Source organism: Pteronotus mesoamericanus, unplaced genomic scaffold, assembly GCF_021234165.1.
Source record: "Pteronotus mesoamericanus isolate MK-2021 breed Mesoamerican mustached bat unplaced genomic scaffold, CSHL_Meso_final contig_2, whole genome shotgun sequence".
In the NCBI taxonomy this organism is placed as follows: Eukaryota; Metazoa; Chordata; class Mammalia; order Chiroptera; family Mormoopidae; genus Pteronotus; species Pteronotus mesoamericanus.
The window spans coordinates 3,397,026-3,421,575 of record NW_026555084.1 but is presented as its reverse complement, the minus strand read 5'-3'; the positions used below and the strand labels follow the sequence as shown (position 1 = coordinate 3,421,575).

At 44.8% G+C, this 24,550-nt stretch overlaps 1 protein-coding gene across 2 annotated transcripts in view; it reads left to right on the top strand.

Annotated features, from left to right (window-relative positions):
- TENM2 (teneurin transmembrane protein 2) overlaps positions 1 to 24,550 on the top strand; it is an 831,811-nt gene that overhangs the window by 567,615 nt on the left and 239,646 nt on the right. For both annotated transcript variants that reach the window (XM_054568075.1, XM_054568074.1), the window contains exon 4: positions 4,265 to 4,496. In XM_054568075.1, the coding sequence (XP_054424050.1) occupies positions 4,265 to 4,496 (232 nt within the window). The remainder of the gene's footprint in view (positions 1 to 4,264; positions 4,497 to 24,550) is intronic.

Sequence of the window (24,550 nt, the reverse complement as noted above, 5' to 3'; positions counted from 1 at the left end):
CAGAGACCATTCAAGCAAATAAAACCAAACAAGCAAACAAATTAAGTGCATAGTCAAGTGCTTAAGTTTTCAATATATAGGAAGTACCTTGTCTGTACATTCACTTACCTTTGTTAGGTATATCACCTGTCTCATCCTCGCTTTTAACAAAGAACCAATCTGTTGCTCCTACTTCCTAGTTCTAAAGGCCACACAGTACCTAAAAATAAATTCCAGGGTCTCAGGTCCAGGTTTATCAGGTGCAATGCATTGGGTTAGCAACACAATTGTAATGATAGTTGTCTTTTGCCTGCTAATAGCATATTTATTAGGTTGATACTGTGTAAGCATTTATATTACATAGTTATTTGTGACTCAATTGCATTACTATGTGATTTCATATTTATGTGATAGCAAACCCATTAATAATGTGCACACTAATGAAGCCCCATAAGTTTGTGAACCGCAGAGCAGACTGAGTTACTCATTTCGGTTTCACCCCAGCTTGAAGACGGCCGTTGCCTCGGAGAGAAGGGCTTTTTCACGTAGCTGGGCTTATTGGAAAGGCATGTTGCCGCCACTGTTTGCGTTTCTGAAATGGAAAACCGCCCTGTCCCCCAAGCACATGGGATGGCTGTCATGAAAACCGAGAAACGCAGGAAGTGCTTGAGATGAGCGCTTGTAGCAGAAGTTGGGGGTGTGTTACCCACACGGAATACCAAGGTACCCCAGGTTAAACCAGCGGCCAGAACCCTAAATGCCTACCAGCGGGTAGCAGAACCACACACGTCTGACCAGACTAGGATGACAGGGGTCGTTCAGGCGGGTGGCAAACCAGAAAAAGCGCCCAAGGGCACTCCGCTCGAGCCGATCGCTGCCGTGGGCGAGCGCAGGGTCCGTACTTCTGTTACGGTTTTGTTTTCAAAAGAAGTCGGAAATCTGGAACACGACACGAAATCTTCACTTTGAATTTTTGACAATACTCCCCTTCGCGGCAGCCTTGTGCCTGCTGCGCGAGGCGGGCGGCGTTTACTTCCCCTTCCAAAATCTGGGCGCCTTGAGGGCTGCAGTGGCCGCTGATCCATCCTTTTATTCCCAAAAGAGCTAAGAAATGTCCCGTGCCCCTGGTTTGGGGGAACTTGCCAGCCATCACGTAGCATGTTCCCCAACTTCCAGCCTCCTTCCCTTCTAACTTTTTTTTATTTGAGAGAGAGAGAGAGAGTGGGGGGGGGGGGGAGATTTGTTCTCCTTCTCTGTGCATTTGTTGGTTGCTTCCTGTATGTGCCCTGACTGGAGGTAGATCCCACACGCTTGGGGAATCAGGACGCCGCTCTCACCAACTGAGCTGCCTGGCCAGGGTCCCCTCTAACTTTTAGAGCAATATTAGCGGTAGTTACTGCTGTGTTTCGCCGTTTGGTAGATGTGTACACTGAGAATTAAAGAAGTGAGGTCACGGGTTCTGGTTCACACATCCTGAAAGTGGCAGGCCCAGCCCTTGAATGCAGTTCTCCAGGTTTTATCTCCTAACCGCTGGCTGGATGCCCCCCACCTCCCCCGCCACGATGCTCCCACATCACTTTACATAGACCCCAGTGGTTGCAGTTAATACTCTGTATTGTAATGTCTTTTCCTTCTATCTCCTGTACTTAATTGAAAAATATGACTTTTGGATAGATAGATAAATGAGCAAATATAATCAATGTCACAGTGGAAATGAACAGCGGTAATGAGGAGAACATCGTCCAATACTGAGGATGCTGGATAATTTTTGTTGCCGCTATCAATAATTTGATTCACTTACAGTGAAACAGCCTGTTGCTTCATGGGGTGGGGAGGAAGGCAGGGTGAGTGGAGAACTATGTGTTCTTTCCTCTTCCTCCCACATTCTTCTTTCTCCAACTTCCCCATGAAGCTCTTGGCCTTCTCATTAGGAGAGATGGAAAGAGAGCTTGCTGTCTCTTCCAGTTAGCTGGACAGCGCACCCTCCAGGAGACTTATTGGAACACACGACGTAACCCCCATGCTGTGCCACCCGGCTCAGCGCCACCCCTGGATGTAGCATCAGCAGAAAGGCAACCACACACACAGATGGACCAAGAAGGGCCACACAAGCTGGCGTGGGCAGAGACACCTTAGCTCGGGGTGAATAAACAGGAAGGGGGCGGGTTCCGGTGTCTCGTTTAGTGAATTAAACCCTTCACACAGCCTCTTTGTACTTAGTCCTTGGGGAGAGTGTGTGGTCTGGAGGGCTGGGGAGCGGAAGCCAGGGGCAGGAGTGGGGGATGGAAAGTTAGGGCTTGGGGCCGGGGAGGGGGTTCTCACTTCTACACTGATTCATCTCGTCTTCCTGAGGCAAGTCTCCTAATTATCTACCTAATGGAGAATAATGACGCCACTTGGATGGGAATCGAGAGAGGGGGAAGGAGAGGCATGAGGATTCATTAACCGTGTGTGGGGGCTTGGACAGCATCTCTGAAGGATCATTATTACATCATTTCACCCCCTTTTCTCACCTCTTTCCACTAACACGAGACAAATGCTAAATAACTATATAATAATACATTACTAGACAGACAACAATGCCAGGAAATATAATAGCCTGCTCCGGCTATGAAACTCCCTCAAAGATATATTTAAAATGTCACTGGTGCATAATGTAAAATGCGAATTACAGGTTCATTTGGAGGACGCGATTTAAAATCTACACCACCGTACAGTGGCATTTCCCCTTGGGTTTTAGTTTTAGCTGTCTTTTTCTGAACACCAAAAAAAAAAAAAAAAAAAAAATTCCCGCAAGTAATTTCAGCCCAGAGACTCACACTTCGATGGGCCACTTTCCTCCATATGTCTCTTCCTCGTTGTCATCGGTCACGCTGCTCTCCAAACCCCGTAGCTCCTTGACGTGTTGTCTTTTCCTCCGAATGTGTGTCTGCAGGCGTCACGGGGGCCACAGAATGTCCGTTACACTTTGCAGAGATGTAGCCCAGCCACATAAGGTCGTAGGGAGTTGAAATTTGTTTCAAATTGCTCATTTCAATGACTTGAGCCAACTTCGTAACGCCAGGACAGCAGGGGCTGCGGATTCTAAAATTTGGCAGGGGCCAAAAATGACAAGGCTCGGCACTCCCCTGGTGAGCGGCCAACCTTGACTGGAGGCTTCCAAAAATAATCTTTCTTAAAGGATACAAATCGAAAGCCGCGTTCATTTCGGCAGCCATGAAGACCATGTTACAGGCTTCCACTGCACGGTGAACTACTTTCGTGTTCATTACGCTTAAAGTGTTTCATCGCGTGGCTGGAGAACGGGTTGCTGGGGACGTCCCATGGGTGGTTGTCGCATGTGGTCACAGGTCCAGGGAAATCCGTACAGAGGCAGAGTTCTGCGTCTTTCCTGCAAGGTTGGAGGGTTTCGAGATTGGAAAACAGGATGCAGTGTGGGGGCGGGGCCCTGGCTTGAAGGCCATGACCCTGACCTTCCGCAGAGACAGGGTCCTTGGGGTCTGTCTCTCAGCAGAGAGATGGTACCACGCCCCTGATTCGAGTGTGCTCACAGGTGTGTTTATGTTGACTCATGAAACACAAAAAATGCATACGTGCCTCTCTGTGTATATATATAACACACACAGAAATACATACACATTTTTTTAGTTAATTGTCAACATTTTAAAAAATGGGATCTTTTATCTAAAAGTGCAGGCCTTGAGCTTTCTTACAAAAACTAGATCTGTGGCCTTGAGCCCTAATCCCGCTGTGGGCACGTGGGCACAGGCCTGCGGGAGGGCTGCCCTCCCCTCTGCAGTTCACCTTGGTCCGACACCTGGCCCACCTCCTTTCCCAGCTGACCCCTGCAGGTGCTTCAAGTTGCTTCTCCGTGGCTTTGAGGATACCCTATTCTTAATACCTTTAGAAAAAAGGAATAGTTTTATAGAGTGTGTGCGGTTTACTGGTTTACCAGGAAATGGAACAGGGACTTGCTACAGGGATGATCAGCCTTAAATGTCCCGTTACTTTCACCGCAGGATGACTATGGCTCGAATAATCCCACGGGCCAGCCTTGACCAGCCTGCTCTGGCTAACCTGGTTTCTCATTCTTCATCTGATGTCTATGGGTAAAGGCAAACGAAAGCATATTATTATTAACAACTAACACCGGGATGCTCTGTGCGGTCTTGTGTCTCTCTCGTTGCCAACGTTCCGCAATGGTCTCCTCCCCCGTTTTGCAGGGAGTCTGCCGCTGTCATCTGAGTCACTGACTGATGGTCGTTTCTCCTTCCTCATTTTCCAGGCCCTCCGAACCACAGCCAGTCGACTCTGAGGCCCCCTCTGCCACCCCCTCACAACCACACGCTGTCACATCACCACTCCTCCGCCAACTCCCTCAACAGAAACTCGCTGACCAATCGGCGGAGTCAGATCCACGCCCCGGCCCCTGCGCCCAATGACCTGGCCACCACGCCGGAGTCTGTTCAGCTTCAGGACAGCTGGGTGCTAAACAGCAACGTGCCCCTGGAGACCCGGTAAGTCCCCAGTGACGATCATGCTGGTATCCCTACCTGAGTCACCCACATGGAGCCACATGGGCGTCTCAGAGAGGCCGAGGGGGAGAACATCTTGGCATAAATAATGGGACAAAGACTACATCCTTCTTTTCATTCCCTGGGTAATTTGACCCCGGGTGATGGGTTGATAGGTATTTCTTTGTTCACACGTGTCTCCTTTTAATGCTTGTTTACTCTCTTAGACAGCTCTGTGTACCCAACTAATAGAATTAGCATAACATACTTTTACTCAGAGGCTCATGGGAAACATGCTTATAAGGGTATATTGACTGAAAGCTGCTGATAAATTATGCATTTGGCCTTTCTTGAAGTAATAAATGAAGACTCATTTGAAATTAAGTGTTTGGGGAGACCTTGAGAAACAATCCCTGATTCCAGACTGACAGAAGTATCATTTTAATTTATATTTCATCCAACAAGCCGTCTCGCTTTAATCCCTCCCGTACACACTAACAGTCTGATGCCCGAGGGGCAGACAGTAATGTATAAAAACAAACAAGAGGAAGAGGGGCGGCATGTATGTGGGGAGGGAAGAGTTTCAAAGTGATCTTCAGGTCTGGCTTTGTTTGGTTTTGTCCTTGTTTCTGTCCTTTTCTTACCATCGCTTCTGGCCTTCCCAAACCAAGCCCCCCCGAACAGCCCGAAGGAGGGCGTGTGGTCACAGCGTGGCGGCGGGGATGTAGTGGGCCCTGCATGCATTTCCATCCCGGTGTCCCCAGACACTGTCTTGGTTTCTGTGCTCCAATCTGCTAAGGTTTCCTCGTCTGGAAGAAGCATGGACACTGAATCGAGAAAGGGGCTAATTCCTGTGGAACTTTCCAAAAGTTCTCACATATTGTGTAAACTTTTTCTTTCTTGGGTGGGGGAGGGGTTTACATTAGGTTTAATGAGGGCCTATGTATTACTAGTCTTGTGGCCAGTCTTGTTTTAATTGCAAAAATATGTTAGCCACATTTAGAAAAAAAAAAGAACTCACTGAGAATAGAACTGTGCATTTCTAAAGGCCAGACAGAAGAATACTAGCTCTTCTCCTTGTAAGTACTTAGGTGTGAGGTAAGACAGATGTAATCTATAACTTTTGAGGTAATGGCCAATGAATTTTCTGCACTGAGCTGAAAACACTTTTGCAAGCCATAGATTTTCTTGTTGTTTCTCTGTCTTTTTCTTTTCCAGGGCATTTTTGCCTTTAATAGGAAAGGTCCTTTTTGTAATTGAGGTATAGAATTGACAGATAACAGTATGTTGGTTTCAGGTGTACAATGTAATGATTTGATGCTGGTATATATTGTGAAATTATCGCCACACTAAATCTGGTTAACATCCATCACCATAACATAGTTATAAAAGATTTTTTCTTGCAATGAGAACTTTGAAGTTCTACTTTCTTCGCAACTTTCAAGTATGGAATACTGGAAGCCTGTACCTTTGACTCTCTTCACTCATTTTGCACCCCCTACATGCTCCATCTCTGGTGACCACCAATCTGTTCTCTGTATCTATGATTTTGTGTTTGTTTTTGTTTTTTAAGAGTTCACATATAAGTGAGATCATACAGTATTTACCTTTCTCTCTCTGACTTATTTTTCTTAGCACAATGCCCTCAAGATCCATCCACATTATCACAAATAGCAAGATTTTATTCTTTCTTTATGGCTGAATAGCATGTTGTTTCTTATCTATAATATTTTTTGTTTTAACGAGATCATGAACATTTCTATGTTGTACACCATTGTCACTGTAGTCACTCTATTTTCTGATGATTACAGGTTATTTTTAACCATGCCTACAATCTTATCTCTAAGGCCTAAAAGGTGTAAAGGCAATAGAAACTCTCCGCATATATCATATGTAATCGGAATATTTAAACATCTGCACAGATTTAGTAACCCGCTAACAAACAGCTCTGCTGGAAGGTTTCCAGGCTGAAAGCCGACTGGTCTACCAGGCTTGACTCAGGATATTTCCATCTGCGATGGTGGCCTTCAAGGCTGGATAAGACTTTCTGTCTTTTCCTCTTTGTGTTTAGGAACTTCCATAGAATTTATTGGGCACTAGTCAGCCTATTTTTATATTAACAGACTATTGTTTGAAAAAATAGGTTTTGGACATAAAGGCTACAGAGAGTGGACTAGGTGAAGAAGGAGGGAGAGAGGGAGAAAGGCAAGGAGAAATGTAGCAGCTGTGGTAGAAAAGCAAGGCAGAGAGGGGAGGGCATCATGACCATGAACAACCAGGTTTTATTGTACCCGCCCTGTCTCAGTCAAGACTGACGCCCTCCAGGGAGGGCAGAAGGAAGCGTTATTATCACCCTTTTAAATATGCAGAACCCAGATGTCACCAAGCAAACTGACTTGTAAGAGGACTTGGGGGTCAGGGAAATGGTAAACGGTTAGCCACGTGAGATGGGCCTCTGGTGGCTCCACATAAAATAAGCTAGCGAGATTTCTGATGGATGAATAACCCCAAACCTCTGTGTGTCACTGTAGTTGTTACATGTCCGGGGAAAGCTCCACCAGCGTGGTTGCTCTGCTCTAAGATTTCTCCCCTTGGTGATAAGAAAGTGTACACCGCATAATATGTCCCATCGCCCAGCTTTTGATGGAATCAAGTGGTTTTCCAGGTGATTTATTTTGAGCCATCTGTAATAAAGTGTTGTCTTGACAAGGATCTAATAGAGAGGACCAGCAAAGCCAAGCATATCACCTTTCTGGGTTCCCAAAGGAAGCTCCCTGGGACCTTGTGATCCGGCCTGTCGAGTCCTTCTGCAGATTGTCTGAATATGTGGCATTTCTCCAAGGAGGAGGGCTTCTCAATGATGCTTCTGGAGGAGGAAGTTAGAGACAAAGCCTGGGGAGGAAATAGGATTGTCAAAATCTTGAAGCCTATAAGAAAGGAAAAACAAATGAGGACAGCATATGGATGTTCAATGATCAGGACATTCAAGGTCCCAGGATGAGAGAACACCAGACCCTCAGGATGGAGCTATTACCAGAAATCAAACACAGGGAACAGAAGTCAGCAGATATTTGAAACGCCATTCATGGAACTGAATATATATAACTTGGGTGTGCAACTGGTCTCGTGTGTGAAAACTTCAGCAGTAATTAATACAACTGTTGAGCTTTATGTTTCTCTTTTAAGTACTATTCATTTGGGCTCTTATTAGCAGCTCTGTAGTGAGTCCCTTGTGTCTACCAAGGCCTATGTTAGGTACTGGGGAGATAATGATTAAAACGTGTATCCTGCCCTTCAAGGTCACACAAGCTACAGGAGGAGAGAGGTGTATAAACAAGGGATAATGTGGGATATACATTAATGGGAGGATAAGAAGCGATCAACTCTCCCAGGACCATCAGGAGATGTTCCTCAGCTGAGGGGCTGTTTGAGCTGGGTTTTGAAGGATGAGTAAGAGTTTGTCTCGTAAATAAGTAGGGGAAAAAATTCCACCCTGTAGCATGTTATTTGTTCCCATTCCCCACAGGCTTTTCCTGCATTTTTGGAAACTAGAACTGAGTAAAGTCACTCATTCAAATGCCGAAACATTGTGAGGTTAATAGCGTCATTTTCTTACCCACAAAAGGAAGCGTAGGTTTGGGAGCTCTTCTTTTAGGGCCATCATGCCGCACCAGGATTCCCACTGGAATAAGGACTGAGTTAACCACATCCAGGAGAGAAAAACTGTTGCTGGCAGGACATTTCAGAGGCTGACTGCGCTGGCGTCCTCTGTACTGAAAATGCAATGGAAATTTACAGACAGCCTCCTTCATACAACTTCTGGGTGTGATGGAAGGATTTCATAACCGGGACATGATGACAGACGTTCTGCCACCCCCAGAAAGTCAGAGCCAAGTCCGCTGTGTTTCTTCAGGCCAGCGAGGAGCAAGCCCCTGCCTCTCTGCATTGATTCTTCATGTCCCCATCAGTCTTAATGAAGCGCACGAGATCTTCTGCGGACTGTGCTTTTTCCGTTCTTTTTTCTATGGCAAGTGGGATGAGAGGCGCTGATTGAGGAGGCATGGCCAGGAAACTAGGACTGCACGAATTAGGAGTTTTACACACCACAAAGCATGTAAGGAAAAATTCGACATCACTGTTTATCATATAAATAATGCGTATACATTTCTACTCCCAGAAGCAGTCAATTCCTGTATTAAACCGTAACATTGTCCAAGAAAAACCAAACATAGGGTAAAGGAACTACTTGCACGTCTCTTCTGTCTTTTGTAACGTGGTGTGTAACAAAGTCACTGTGCCTCTCATCTTCCCTCCAGCCAACTCACAGAAGGTCTCAGAACACAGGCCACATGGGGTTCTTGGTCAGTATCGCCTACCTACCTCCTCCCTCTCCTGAGAGTGACAGGGTCAGGAACCTCCCTGGCCAGCTGCTTCTTGGGGGGTTTCTGAAGTTAGCACCTCTTGCCTAAACAGTAGAAAGTAGCTCAGTGACAGAACCTTCCTTTTCTTCTTTTGTGCATTTTGCTGAAGCAAGCTTCTCTCGCAGAATCTATCTCAGCCGCAGGTCAGTAAAGAGAATTCCTAAGCAGGACAAAACGTCCCTGAGTTTGCTGCTGCCCTGACGTACCCGAAGCCTTCATTTTAACCACCAAGATCCTCTAGCTACAAATACGTGTGCAGGTTGCTTTTTAAAATGGTCCTCCATTTGGTTAATATTTTTTTCATTTGGCGAGGATATGTTCATTGGTTTTAGAAAGGAAAAGAGAGAGAGAGAGAGAGAAACATCAACTGGTTCGTTCCTATGTAAGCCCCGACTGGTGATCGAACCTCGTGGTGTAAGAAACAACACTCTACCAACTCAGCCACCCAACTAGGGTGATCTAGAAACATCTATGGCCCTGGCTGGTATGGCTCAGTGGATCGAGTGCCAGCCTATGAACCAAGAGGCTGCCAGTTTGATTCCCAGTCAGGGCACGTGCCTGGGTTATGGGCCAGGTCCCCACTGGGGGGCACCCAAGAGGCAACCACACGTTGATGTTTCTCTCCCTCCCCCCTCTATAAATAAATAAGTAAATAAATAAGTAAATAAATAAATAGAATTTAGTTTTTTAAAAAAAGAGAAAGAAATATGTATGAGAACATTCATGTGCCAGGCAAGGAAGTCTCAGCCTGAAGAAAAGAAAAGCAGAGCTGTAACCTTGACAGAGATTTAAGGCCGGCTACCGCCAGAATGCAAACAAATGAGTAGACAAGAGCCCCAAATGCGGAGAGTGCTCTGTGAGGTCCGGAGAAACCAGACCCATGAAATACTGGCATTTCAGCGAAGCCCTCAGGATGAGTAGGTGTTAATTAGGCTTTAAGAGCCTTTCAGACCTAAAGAACCGGCAAGGGCAGGCCGGTGCAAGGCTTGGGTTAAAAATTTTGGACTCTACCCCAAGAAGAGTGAGACGTCATTGAAGCATTTTAAACAGGAGAATAAAATAATTCATTGTTTTGTTTTGTATTTAATTGTGGTAGCTGCCAGGTAGTAAACAGATGGAGCGTGAAGCAAGAGGTAGAGCAAGACTTCAAAGGTCCAATTTGGAGAACGGGGGGATGGGAGAGGTGAAAGGTAATGTGTCCTGGCTTCCATTAGGAGCCGCGCAGCTGCCCATGGCTGCTGGCTTCCTCCCACCAATGTGGCAAGAAGGTGAACCCCCCTAAGTGGGGGTCTGATTTGAAAGTAGGATCAGGAGGGATTAGTGGTTGCCAGAACGGGAGGTGTAGGTTAGGTAGGCGTGAATGCAAAGACCAATTTTTTTGACTTAGGAGGCTGGGCAGAGAGTTGGAAACAAAAGTTCAGTTTTAGACATGGAAAGTCTACCAAGCCACAAGTGGATGAAGTACAGCTGTTATTGGCCAGGCCTGTTTTGTTTCAAAAGTAATAATTCTAACACGGAAATTCCTGCCTTTACAGGTAATAGCATATTTACTGCATCCAAAGCTCTCAGCAATTGAATTGTCTCTTAAAAAAAAAAACTCTCCAAAAATTTGCTTCAACTTAATGGTTATTCTACATGATCCTACAGAACTGTGAATCACAACTTTCCTTATCAAGTATTTTTTGTTGACACTTCCTTTTACATACATGGCCCCATTTAATGCCTCTTGCCCTTCTCTTAGGTGTATGTTACTATCCCTGTGTTTAAAAAATATAAACTGAGGCTCAGGAAGGCTGTTACCTACAGGTCTCCAAGTAAGTCCATGGCAGAGCTGGGATTTAAACCTGGGTCTACCAGATGCCAAGTGTTCTTAACGACCATGTGATAGTGCTGTTGGGTCTAGAAAACAAAACAAAACTATGCTTACCCTGATGGCAAACAAATTAATTTGCCCAGGCCATGGACAGGGTGACGTTGATACATTGTGCCATAAGGCACCCACTTGCCTACGGGATGAATTCCAGTCTGTTGCCGGACCTAGACTTAGTTATTGACAAAATCATAAGCCAGTCAAGATGGAAGGGACCCTTCTCTGCAGCTGTGCAGGTTTGGTGGCAACCAGGACGGGGAACGTGAGGCCCTGCGGCTCCGTGGCCATGGCAGTATTGGATATGCATGAGCTGATTTACAGAGCTTTAATGCTCTGCAGATGGTAAAACGTGAGAGCAAACTGATAGTCCAGAATAAGAAGCATGGCTGCCTGTTCAGCTCCAGGATGGATAGAATTTTTAGCTTCCAAACAGGGCCTTACCAGACTGGTACGAGGACGCCAAGTGGCCACACATAGGGTGGTTGACTATTGGGTCACATTTAGAGTGTCACCATTGGTCCCGTAGAGGGAAGTTGCGAAAAGTGCTCTGATAAAAAATTGACAATCATGTACTTTATAAAGTGTCCGCCTGAAACTAATACAAAATACTGTTGAATGGAAACTGTATTGGGGGGCGGGGGAGCACATTGGACTTGATGAGTGGCATCCAAGGAAGCTGATTTTGGGGTCAGGGTTCCAGAAACCATACTTTTTGTCTTCAAGATGAAGTAAGGTTAGCCTAATCTGGATGCCTTATTTGGGAATCTAGAGGCAAGACCTTTAGTAAATAAGGTTTTCATGGAGAAGCAACGACATTTGTTGAAACGTCATCACCAGGCTGAACCTGAAGACTATTCCAAACTTGTTCTCAGATTTATTTTTCTACCGAAGGGTTAATTTCCTGACAAAATCACCGGCAAGCTGAGCTTGAGAATACTAAACCAAGGGAACCTGTTTATCTTTTTATTTTTTATTTTATGTTTCTGAGTGAGGTTTAAAACTAGAATTCCTTCTGAGGAAACCAAATGCATTCTAGCACTTTTCAAATCAATAGGCAGCCTGATTTTTCCATACTGCAAAACATTATGCCCCCTCTAAATTCTCATCAGAGGCAACATGGAAATTAATGAGACCTTTAGGTTAGCCTTTCAAGCTCAGCCTTACTTTATAGCTTTACCTTGCCTTTTTGACACCATGATCCCGCCTGGCCACCAGCAGCATTTCACGTTGCAGTGCACTTTAATTTTGTAGTTTTCTTAGTCTTCCTTGGAAACTGGCAGCTTATTAATCTCAATAACTGAGCTGCTCGATAGGCAAGCTCTCCAATGAGAAACCAGGCTATGTCTTTTTTCCCCCCCCCCTTGGCAGACGGAGACAAGGAGTTGGTTGTTGGGTAGATGCAAGGAGTGGGGTGGTAGAGAAAAAGCCAGTTGGGGTGGGGGGAGCCCCTTGTACGCCACATCGCTATCTGACAATTGGCAGGAAAATAAAGAGAACCTGGTCTAATCCTTGGCTCTGCAATGTGTGGCTTGTGGTGTTAAGCACACTCAAACCCATTAATAAGAAAAAATAAGGCGTTGTGACACATGTGCAAATTACAAGGCGCGTTAGGAAAGAAACAAGCGTTGCATCTCATTCAGGACGAGTGCAGCCTGTGCTCCTGGCTTGGTCTGCAAACCCGGAGGCATCCTTAACAGCAGAGGTAGCCAAGGAGAGGATGTCCTTTTCAAGTGTGGCTCCCGCGGTAAAATTAAAGCCCTGTTAAGTTTATTAAAGCTTTGGGGACTTGAACTTCTTATTTGCAAGTTACCCCAGCTAAGCCTGTGGGTAGAAAGAACTTGTTTACAAAAGCCATCCCTCCACAGCCTGGATCGTGGGGACCCGATTGTGGAATGAGGCCACCTCGTGGTCATGCCTTGTAAGTGCAAGACTGCCCTGAGGATCAATGTCGAAGATGCTTGGGTTAAATTCCCAGATGAAAAAAAAGCCAAATATGTCCCTCTCTGTCAAGCTCTTTTCACCCATTCGGCTAATATCAGCTGTCATTCCCTTGGGGCATTTCCTGAAGGCTCCCCAGAGGCCATTTTATCTGGCTGAGACAGGGAGAGACTTGATGAAAAGCAAGTCCTTTTCTAATTCTGGCTCTCCAATGATTCTTTCCCTTTCACAGAAGCCAGATAAGGCAGTCGTAGTTCTCGCAGGCAGGGGAAGCAGCCTCTGAAACTTTTCTGAAGTTTCCTTTGATTTATTAGTCTCAGCCTCGCCTGCCTTTGTGAGTTTGGATCCTCTGTCCCCAGAATTACAATCTGTCACAAGGCACTGGGCAGGTTCGCTTCGCTGGGGCTGCATCTTGCAGAGGATACGGGAGTGTTCAAGAAACTTCTTGTCAGATAGCTGGTTGTTTTTCCCCCTCCCAAACCCACCAAACAATTTCAGGCTATTCCGTGAGTCTTGTTTGTAAATATCCACCTTTAGACCTCATGACATTGCTAACCACAGAGGATTACTCTAAAAATTGTGTTTTTAAATCCTTACATTTCTTGCTCAGACTAAGTGTTTGAGGAATCAGCAAATGCCCCCAAATTGTTATCAGTGTTTTAACTGCTCACGCCTTATACTTCAAAAGAGAATGAGTAACACTTCTTTTTCACTTGTTAGCTTATATTGAAATTGTATCTCAGTTTGTTCCAGCCTCCTTAGGCTATGAGCATCATAGGTCCATTTTTCAATTAGTCTGTAAAGATATTGTACACCAACCATATGATGATAAAAAAGCATACTTGAATAAAAATTGTTTCAAGAAATAGATTTAAAAACCCACACTGAGAGAAGGGAAGATGTTGTTCTTCTTTCATGGGTGTGCTTAGATAAGAATTGGAAATAGAAAGCTTCATCTTAGTGACTTTTTCATCTCTTGTCCATCAGATCCTTTTACTGCCCTTGAGCACATGGCATGAGAAGGTGTAAGGTGATATTAGGCTGTTGTAAGCAATGGGTGGGGCCCCACCCCAACCCTGCCCAGGCCAATTCTGTAAAATAAGAGAATAAATGAAAAACAAAACCCTCTGGCAATGAAAGTGCTGCGTACATGTGGACTTTGTGGGCGTCATGTGTCTGCTCTCTCAGTGAGCTGGTAGTCTCCTGACACCCCCTCCCATACCAGAGCGTTCTAAACCCTAGAATCCACTTGAGCACTTAGTGCTGTATAAAAATCTTTTCATTTCCTGAAAACAAGGGAACACTCTTCAGTCCTGTTTTCAGACATCATCGTCTCCTCAAGGCCTGCTTTGTACCAAGTGTTGTATTAGGCACTTGGCATCGTGTTATCCATCTGCAGCCCTGGGGGACAGACACCATTGTCCCCTTGGGCGTGTCAGCAAGATGAAACTTGGAGAGATGAAGGGTCTGGGACAGAATCAAGATGCTGGCAGAAGTAGAGTCAAGGCATTAGGCATTAGGCATTAGGAGGCCATCTCGCCGCCTTGCTCTCTCTGTTTCCTGTCTTTACTCTTACGCAGGCCTCCTTCGGTGGGGTCTTTGTGGGATCTACAGGCTATATTCTCATAACTAAGATACCTAACAGAAAAAGGATTTCTTCCTCCTGGTACTTCAGCAACACTCCCTTGATTGAATTACATTGGGTTCAACTAGAGGCACGTGACCACCTCAGACCCAATTCCCCAGGCCTGGGCAACAAACCATATTGATTGGCTAGAAGGGATCATGTTCCCACAGAGAGCTTGAAGGGGGCAAAGAAGGGTGTGGCCATAACCAAATACCATGCCATTAGGAGACCATTAAAAAACAAAAGTGAAGTTCAATGCTAGTTTCCTCCCAGCCCAGCTGCCTTCTCTGATTGCCTGATTATAGTGATTTTTCTCCTCTGGGTGCACACAATGTCGGGGGAAGAGGTGGAGGAATTTCAGGCCATTGGGTTCTCTCACTTGCCTGGGCACAGAAGGGAATTTACAGCTGATTCCAATATAAAGTAGACAAATAACTTCCAGAGACTCATCCCCAGTCCCTTCTGATTCATCGTGCTCTCCGGTTCACTTCTCAAACATCCCGCGCCTTTACCTTTGAGTTCGCTGTGGCCACTTAATGCAGTTTAACTTTTATTAGTCTCCCGATGTCTCTTTTAAGCTATCATCTTCTTTCCTGCAAAAGTGCTGGGATTCCACATTTTCTAATTAAAACATGCTCATTTATTGTCTTACTAACCAGTGCTCTTTACGAGGACTCATGATGAGAAAGTTAACTCAAAACAAATGCGACGCGTTTCCCATCTCCTGGAAATGGCTAGAGAAGCAGTTTTACCTTCATGAAGCTGAAGTACTTAGAGAATTTTTGGTTTTGCTTTTTTTTTTTTTTAACAAAAACCATGAATGGGAAGTATTTAACGCCATGTTCCATGCTCCTGGTCTCAGCAATGCATTTTATCATCTGTGTGGTGAAAATCTTAGGTAGGTAGGACATCTTGCAGGGGACGGTCAGCTCCCTATTGGACCACAATACAGATAACATCAGAATAAGTCTACATTTCATTAGACAAATTAATATCCTCATGTCAATAAGTATGCCTATTGTATTTACATCCCTGTGAATTAATTTGATATTTAGAAGCAGGAAGGCTCCATGTCGGAGGGGGAAAGGAATCACACATGCATTTAAGCCTACCTAAAATTTCAGCCTAACTGTGTGGCAGGGGCATGGGTCTAAGAACCAGGCAGGAAGGACATCTTCAATGTGTTTCTGGGATGCCTTGTTGTCTAAGTTCCACCACTGTTGGCCTTGTCTGGACGTATGAAAGCATTGTTAAGATGAGACCGCTCATGTCCTACCTGTTACGTGTATCTTCGAATGCCCAATACCATTCACTTTGGAGAAAAGCAAGAAGTGTAGAATTCTCTACAGAGCTAGAGCCTGAGGGACTATGTCACAGAGGGAGGGAGAGAGGTGGGGAGAAGGAGGGAAAGATCTCTTGTGGTGAGGACACAGCAACAGTACCTACGGTCTCTGGGGAAGCTGGTCCTTGATTCTGACTACTACATCAGCAAGCATGTCATGAGAAGGAACCATGGTCAACATGATTTAGGTTGAGGAGAGTCAAGGCCATGTGACTCATTAAGGCCCAGTCTCCGAATGCCCTGGGGGGAGAAGCAGGCAGGCTTCTAGCTCCAGTGTTCCTCGCTGCGCCTCGTGTTTCCTGCATGGTCAACGGACTGTGGTGCCCGTTTATCCAACACAGAATCTTCAGCTCCGCTTCCTTCTGCAAAGGAATGGTCAAGAATTTAAAGACAAAGAATTACAACACATGTTGTAACAGATTTGATCTTTCCAGTTATTTTATTACAAAAGTATACATGGTCTTGGTAAAAATATTGACCAGTTCACAAGATAAAAAGTGCAAAGTGATAGTCTCTGCCCCTCCATTCCTATGTTCAGGAAAATCTTGCTTGAAGGCTTATTATTTTAGGTTTCCAGAAATGTTTATGAATGTCTGAGCATATTTTTTTTAAGTTTAAAAAATAAATGGAATCACATTATACATACCATTTGGCAACTTCCTTTTTTAATTTCATGAGACACTGTGGCAGTCATTTCAGGTAATTTCATGTAGACCTACCTCATTCTTTTTTTAAAGTCTGTGTAATATTCCCTAATGCCATCATTTCTTCAGCCAATCTCTTCTCAATGGACATTTAGATTGCTTTCAGGTTTTTGCTATTACAAAACAAAACTGTAATGAAGAGTCTCATGTATATATCTTCCTTTGCATACTACCATGATTTTATTTAAAAGTTAAATTCCTGGAAGTGAAATTGCTAGATCAAAGGATATGTGTAACGTGCATTTTGAATTTTGATGGATTGTGCCAAATTACGTCCATCTCAATTCAGATGTCACGATCTCTCTCTATTCCTCCTTCTTTAATGGCCTGAATTTCTTTAATGGGTTTTTAAAAAAAAAAGAAGAGTCCTGAAGTTTATGGTGTTGGATTTTAATAGAATTGAAAGAATTTTTTCTTCAAGGATTAATGTACGAAGTAATACTCAAATACTCTAGAAACTCTCCTCCTCTTCTTACATGACAGGCATGGCGTGAGAAAGAGGTAGAGCTGTTGGGGAAATGTGACTCGGTCACTTCCCTTGGCTCCAGCTGTAGGGCTCTGTCCCTTTGTTTCTCAACCATGCTGTCATGGGGCCTGCGTGTTTCAAGACACCTCACCTTTGCAGCCTTTGTTTCCTCATTGATAACTCGACAATGTTTAAATTCGCCTCTCCTCCCCAGTCTACCTAATGGGGATATTATAAGAATGTCTAAGGCAACCGAGTCAAGTTTCCGAGGCCCCAAGGGAAACGCTGAGTACAGCAGTGCTACTATTCTAACTATTACAGGAGAGCGTGATGACCAAAGGCTAGAATACCCAGAGAGGGATACACAGCCTCTTTTGTGAAATGAATATACGAGGGCTCTGTCAATAAGGGCCCTCAGGCCACATTTAGATCGTGTCTTTATCTAAAACTCCAATTTTATGCTAAATAAGGATTTTTATATTTCCCACCTTCCCTTGGTAATCAGTCCCATTACCAGCTTTGTTCATAGGACTTTAGCTTAATTCAGCCACTGTTTACAGAGGTCCTGTAAAGCCTGAGGGCAAAGGTTAAAAAAGAGAGGGCCCTTGTCATCTGGGACCTACAGTCTAGTGCGAGAGAGATGGCCAAACAGATCACTGATACTAATATAGAATGCCGTGATGGCCCCAGATGCTGGTAAGCTCAGGGGACTACATGAACGGGAACGCGGGATGGTGGCAGAGATACCCACACTTACCTGGTCGGAGAAGTCTGGCTAGTAGGAATGGTGTCTGAGTCCTATTTTGTGAAAAAAGTGAATTTAAGAGGCATTTTGGGCAGGAGGCAAGAGAATAAGAAAAGGCCCGAAAAGCAATGGTGTACAAGCACGCTAAGTCACCTGAGCTGGGGACTCAGGGGACGGTGCTAGAGAGGTCTCATGGCCCTCACGGATGACACCTTCCAGGCCCTGTCCGGCACCCTGTAGTTTGTTTTGTGTGGGATGGGGAGTCTGGGAAGGGGTTTATGCAAAGGGGTATCGGGGCCCCGTTGGCAGGCAGGAGGAGGAAAGACCTTGGGTGACATACTAGAAAGGCAAGAATGAAGAGTCCAGTGCAGTTCACCACAGGATCCCATATTGAAGAAAGTGGAAGGGGCAAGGAAGGGAGGGAGAGAAGGAGGAGGCAGGGAAACTAAAGGGAAAACGATAAATACTTCAAGCAGGCAGTCTAGGGAATTCAGTGACAGCTGTCGCCATAACAGTAAAAGCCAACAGTCATTGAGGACTTGCTCAGTGTCAAGGCCATGCCAGATCCCTCACTGAACCTCCACAATATCCCCATAAAATATTCTCAGTTGTTTTCACCTCTTCCCATACAAGGAAACAGATTCAACAACATCAAGTCCTCCGCCCAAGGCTGCACAGATTACAGGTGGGGCAACCAGGCCCTGAACCCCACCTGCAGCTACCAGTTTGCCCAGTAACCTCTGCCTTGCCCAGACTCCTAGAATGACCAGGTGCTATCCCAGCCTGGCCCTGACCTCCCTCCTTGTTCCTGGCCCCTGCCCTTTCTGTCCACTCTCCTCTCCCTCCTCCCCACCGCCCCCGCAGAAATGCAGACCTTGCTTTGATTCCACGTAACCACTTAACCTCTTGTCAAGAAAAACTGTAGAGCCAGGACGAGGTGCCGCCAGTCCAAACCCAAGCCTCAGAGAGGCCTGCATGGGCCGCCTCCCCGGACCACCTCCCCTTTCGGTGTTGTTGAATTCTGCCACTCACAAAGAAAATGCCTGAAGGCGAGCCCCCGCCTTTCAGTCTAACATGCCACCTCCCTGTCGGACAGCTTTCAATTCGCCATGCCTCGGCGTGTCCAACTGCATCTTCGTCAAGACTTCCAAGATGGCAGTGACAAGCTTTCCCGGTACTTAAGGCAAGCATGCATGACAGTTTTCCTTGACACCTGCAATTTTTAAAAGCCTTGCCTGGGGCCCTAGGAAACCCAGCATTTAAGAAACCAAGCGCCTTTCAAGGAAGCCACGCTTTGAGTCCACTTCCCTGCGCCTTGTTCTGTGATGAGGGGGCTACCGCGGGACCCGCCTGAGAGTCTGTGAAGAGCCATGGCAATATTTACGGGGCGATGCTAAATGATGGTTGCCTGTTTTAATGGCATTTTCTGATGACTGCAATGTATGAATCTGTTCTGTGCATCGTCAGTGGATATGTGGCTGGCCTACAAACACACTTAAATGGCACACTTCTGTGAAGCATTAATTTCTGAGTGTCCAACAGATATATGTAGGCAGGCAGACATGTCACTGGGGCCGCTATAAAGCTTAATTAATATCCCTGAAGAGCTCTTATATCATTTCATGAAGAGTGCTAAGTAAGAAAATATTGTGCCTATGGATATTATGCATATACAGAAATGTGGGTAAATACAGCGAGAGGTCGTCTTATATTTGGTTATGCCTTAAAGTGTCTGATGTAAATTCCAATGGGAAAATAAATTAAATTAAAGATAACCATCTTTTATTTGAGGTTTAGAAAGAAAAGAACAGAGCCCCAGACTTTAATGCCAGAAATCTCTACACACAGCTGATTTGAGAGAAGGAAATCTAATAGACAAAAAAGAATAGCCATTTTCTATCCTCCTCCTTTTTGTTCTTCTTCCTCTTCTGCCAGTCCCTACATCTAGGGTTGGTTTGATGACTTAAAAATTGTTGTTAGCGATGCATCAATTCGGATAAACCAGTTTTGTTTTCCTCTTATAGTTCTTAAAGAAATCCCATAAAATACTTAAGCTGTCCCTTTTCATTTTTATAACACTGATATGCATTCTTTCTTCTCTTTTTATTTCTTTCCTTTTTTCCTTCCTTCCTCCCACCCTCCATCCAGTGACCAGGTTCTGAAAACCTTCATAAATCCAGGAAATAACCATTATTGGGGGTTTTGTTTGTTTTTTTCCTTCTTTCTGGATCTTGGTGTACTCATTCAGAAGTAGTGCGAACTAATTTAGAACTTCTCAAAGGCAGACCCCATGCAACAGCCGTTTTAAGACCGGGAAGGTGGGTAAGTTAAAATGTATGTGGTCAGATAAGCTAGCAGAATGATATTTATAGTATTTAAGATGCTAAAGGCTTATGAAGATATGTAGGAATATCCTTGATTTTCATTTACTCTAATTTTTCCCAAGTAGTGTGGATCACTTTCTTTACTGAAAACTAGTAATATGCAAATACACTTGGTGATCCAAAGAATATTCTTTGAGATCTTATATTTCAGATCCTCTCTGATCTCATGACGGAAGTAGGAAGCTCAGAATTTCTACAACCCCTTGCTAAGAAAGGACTATGTGATTTTGCTTTCTAAGATAAAAACATAGTTTCTCTCTCAACCTAAAATGCTGAAATTCATCCACCCCCAGACTGATTTATCAGCTTCTGCAATATTTGGGCCTGGTGAGTTAGTGCTCAGAATATGCACTAACAATAAACCTTTTTGTAAAAATGTCACGATGGATAGCTTTCCTAGAATATAAACCCTGGTAGGCTCTCACTAAAGCCTCTCTGCTGAAATGCGAGCCTGTTGACTTGGGTGTGTGAAAACATTTTGTAAGATAGGAAGTGTTATTACTCTTTCTGTAGCTGCTGCTACCTGGCTCCTTGGTGATGGTCCTTCTTGTAATTCAGTAACAGTTTTCAAAAGCAAGCTCATGACATGGGTAGGGTGCAAGGAGACTGACGAAATGTATGGGGCCAACCAGAATCTGACCTCTCTGAGGTCAAGTTCAATGTCGGTCATTGTTTTCTACATATGAAAAATAGCTAAAGGTTCCTCAAAAAGTTTAACACAGACTTAGCATATAATCAAGAAATTCTTCTCCTTGGTATATCCCCAAAAGAATTTAAAAAATAGGTGCTCAAACAAATACTTGTACACAAATGTCCCGAGCAGTGCTATCACAATAGCTAAAAAGTAAAAACAACCCAAATGCCCATCAATGAACAAATGGATATGCATAACGTGTATATGTATACAATGGAATGGTATTTGGCCATAAAAAGGTATAAGTACTAATAAAGCCACAACAGAGATAAACGACAACATGGTGCTAAGTGAAAGAAGCCAAATGCAAAAGTCACCAATTGTATGTTTCCTTTTATATGAAATAGTCAGAATAAAGGAAGTAATGGGGGGAAATGGGGACAACTATAATTAAACAACAATAAAAAAAGAAAAAAGAAAAAAAAGAAATACTCAGAATAGAGAAGTCCGTAGAGGCAGAAATTAGATTTGTAGTTACCAGGCGCTGGGGGGAGGAGACAGGGAAGGCGGGTCCCTGCTTCGTGGACCCAGAGTTTTCTTTTGCAGTGATAAAAATGTCTGGGGACAAAATAGAAGTGTCACTTCTATTAGAAGTATACAATATGGTGAGGGCACAAGATGCCACAAAGTTGTATACTTTAAACTCGATTGTTTTATGTTATAGGAATCTCACCTAAATAACATTTTTTAACTTGTTAATTAAAAGAAAACAGCTCCCCAAACAGCATGCCCTCCTCAGTAGGAAAGGTCTCCTCAAAGGGGAGACAAGATTGCTGGGCTGGAGAATTTACCTCTGACTCCATCCAGCCTTTTCCGAGAAAAATGCTGGCAGGTGGTGGGGGCGGGGGGATGGGATAGGGAAATGTCTATTCCCAAAACATGCTTTGAAACGGTTAACTTTAAAGACACTACAGAAAAAAAAAAAATACCAGTACATGGCATTTGATTAATACTGGTAAATGCATCCAAGTATGTAATAGGTTAACATCTGGATGACGATGAACAGAATCCCCTTTCTACCTCAAGGGAAATGCGACTCCTCAGGCTTGGCTGAAGTCGAGAAGCACCAATAATGAGGAAATAAAGCAAGGCTCGCCAGGTGGGGCTGCTGTGTTACCGAGGTCGGGGAGAAAGAGAAAGAGAAGAGAACCCCTCCCTGGCTGGATGAGGGTAAACAAGGTTTCTCAGAGCTGAAAGCCATTCTCACCACATTCTTTTGAAAGTGATTCGGAAGAGAAGATGCACCATGAAATCTTCAGGTTTGCAGGGGTGTGAAGACCAGGAAGATAAACCCTCTGTAGTTGGGTGGAGAAGTGACTGATACAGAGCAAGTACATGCACCCAAAACTCTTCTGGGCTTATAGAAAGATTATCTCTGAGCTCCTGTTGACATACCAGGAAGCGGCCCCCAATGTGCCGGCTGATGTCTGAATGTTCTCGTCCATGGGGCTGCTGAGGAAAGAGGGGAAAGGGGGTTTGCAAAATACACAGCATCTTCAAAATCAATCAAAATTGCATTATCCCACTGTTTTCCTAAGCTGTTTTGTGTTTTCAGTGGAAATAATCAATGTGATTATAGCTAACCTGCCTCAAGGATGGCAGCGATTCCTCTTCTGGGATATAGCTGAAGAAACCTGAAACACTAGTTTAAAAGAATGTATGCAGCCCTATGTTCATTGCAGCATTATTTACGATCGCCAAGATGTTCAAGCAACCCAGGTGCCCATCGTGGATAAACAGGCTGTGGTACATTTACGTAATGGAATACTACTCAGCCATTAAAAAGAAAGGAAGAAGGAAATCTTACCCTATGCAACAGCATGGATGGACCTGGAGAACATTACGCTAAGTGAAATAAACCAGTCAGAGAAAGACAAATACTATATGATCTCACTTATGCGGACTCTAATGAACAAAATAAACTGAACAAAATAGAAACAGACTCATAGGTACATAAAATGGGCTGACAGCTGTTGGAGGGGAAGGGGTTTGGGGAGTTGGGTGGAAAAAAGGTGAAGGGATTAAGCAAATATGTATATAAAAGACACAGACAACAGTGTGGCAATGACCAGAGGGGAACGGGGTCGGGGTGGAAGAGGTCAAAGAGGGGATAAAGGGTGTGGGACAGACACTTGACTTTGGGTGATGGGTGCAGGATGTGGATGATGTTTTGTTGAGCTGTACACTTGAAACCTGTACAATTTTGTTAACCAATGTCACCCCGATAAACTCAATAAAAAAAGCGTAACAGAAATGTCAAGGAAAATTCCACCTTACAAGATCAAGAAAGTGGGGAGGCCCTTGGGAAACATGCCAAAAGCCTCAGAATAGAAAGACAAAGGCTCCTCAAAGGATTTGAAATAACTATGTGTAGGCATCATGAGAACATAGTCTTTATTTACCAAAATTTTGAAAACCTTGTGACAGGGCATCCCTCAAAGAGAACACTACAAGATAAATAAATCGAAGTGTTACATCTGAGAGCTGACAGAAGACACTAAATTCATCGGATCCTAAAGGCTGTATAAAATGAGCTTTTCAAGATCTAGATTGGTTCATGTTTTATTCATCTCCTAGAAATTGATAGAACACCAAGTGTGCACACTTTCAGGAGCCGGGGGTACAGCGTGGAGGAGGACCAAGTCCAGGCCCTCCAGGAATGCACATGCCACTGGGGGAGGCGGACAAAAAGCAGGGACATGAATGAGCCAGCTACTCCAGGGGTTAGTGGCGAATGAATGGGAGGACAGGAGCTTTATCCCAACACCCCAGCAACCAGTCACTGGACAAGGTCAGGTTCTAAAATGATGGGGTCAGAAGAGCTGAGCAAGGACACCTTTCTGAGAATGTGAGCTTGAAGGGGAGACTGGAGAGACCTGCAAAGGAGGAGCCATGCAAAGATCTGATTCAGAACTTCCCAGACAGAGGGAAACAGAACATGAATGCCCTGAGAGAAGGGGAGAAGCTTGCTCTTGTTGAGGGACAGAGAGAAGCCGGGTGGAGACTAGGAAGACATGAGACCCACCACTCCAAGGAGCTGGGCTACTTCTAAATACAATGGAACTGGAAGATTTTAAGCCTGCAATATGATTTGATATGTGTCTAAAGACAATGACAGGCTCCTGCGTAGAAAATGGATGTAAACGGCCAAAGTGGAAACGCATGTAGAGGCTGCTGTGTGCAGTAGACCAGGTGCAAGGAGAGGTAGGAGTATAAGGGATAAGAAGAGGACAGCTATATGTCTGAGGCAAAGAGGAAATCATCTGACGTTGGATCAGGCGTGCGCGAGAGAAAGCCAGGGGCCAGAGTGAAGCCTAGTGAGGTCGATGACATGCCACCTGCCAGGACACAAGGATGCATTTTGCCCCAGTTGCTGTGAATGTTGGCAGCCAACAGATCTCAGCCAGGGTCTTCTCTGAGACTGAACTTCAGCTGAAGAGAGCCACCTATCCTAAGGCTACACCCTTGGGGACAGCCCATATCTAGTGGCTGATCCAAGTGACGTTATGAAAGCCCCACCCCCTCAGCCCATATTAGAGCAACTCTGCAGAGCCATCCCCGCTCCAGGGCTGCCCACGAGATGGAGCAAGGGCCCTTTGCCACTGCATCCGAGCTCAGTGTCTCCCTCTGCCCAGCCTGCTGCCTGCACTCCCTCACAGTCAGTGTTTCCGAGAGCGCTTGCTAATACATGTCCTGCATGCACATCTCTCATCCCTAGAGCCTGCCTGGGGATGGCACCCGTACCACCGAGAGCGATGACTTCCTTAACCAGCACAGGTAAAGCCTGATGGAGAAGGGTTGTTCGGAGTGAAAATCAGAGTTGTTTTTGCTCATGTTGACCTTGTGATGTCTAACGATACTGAAAT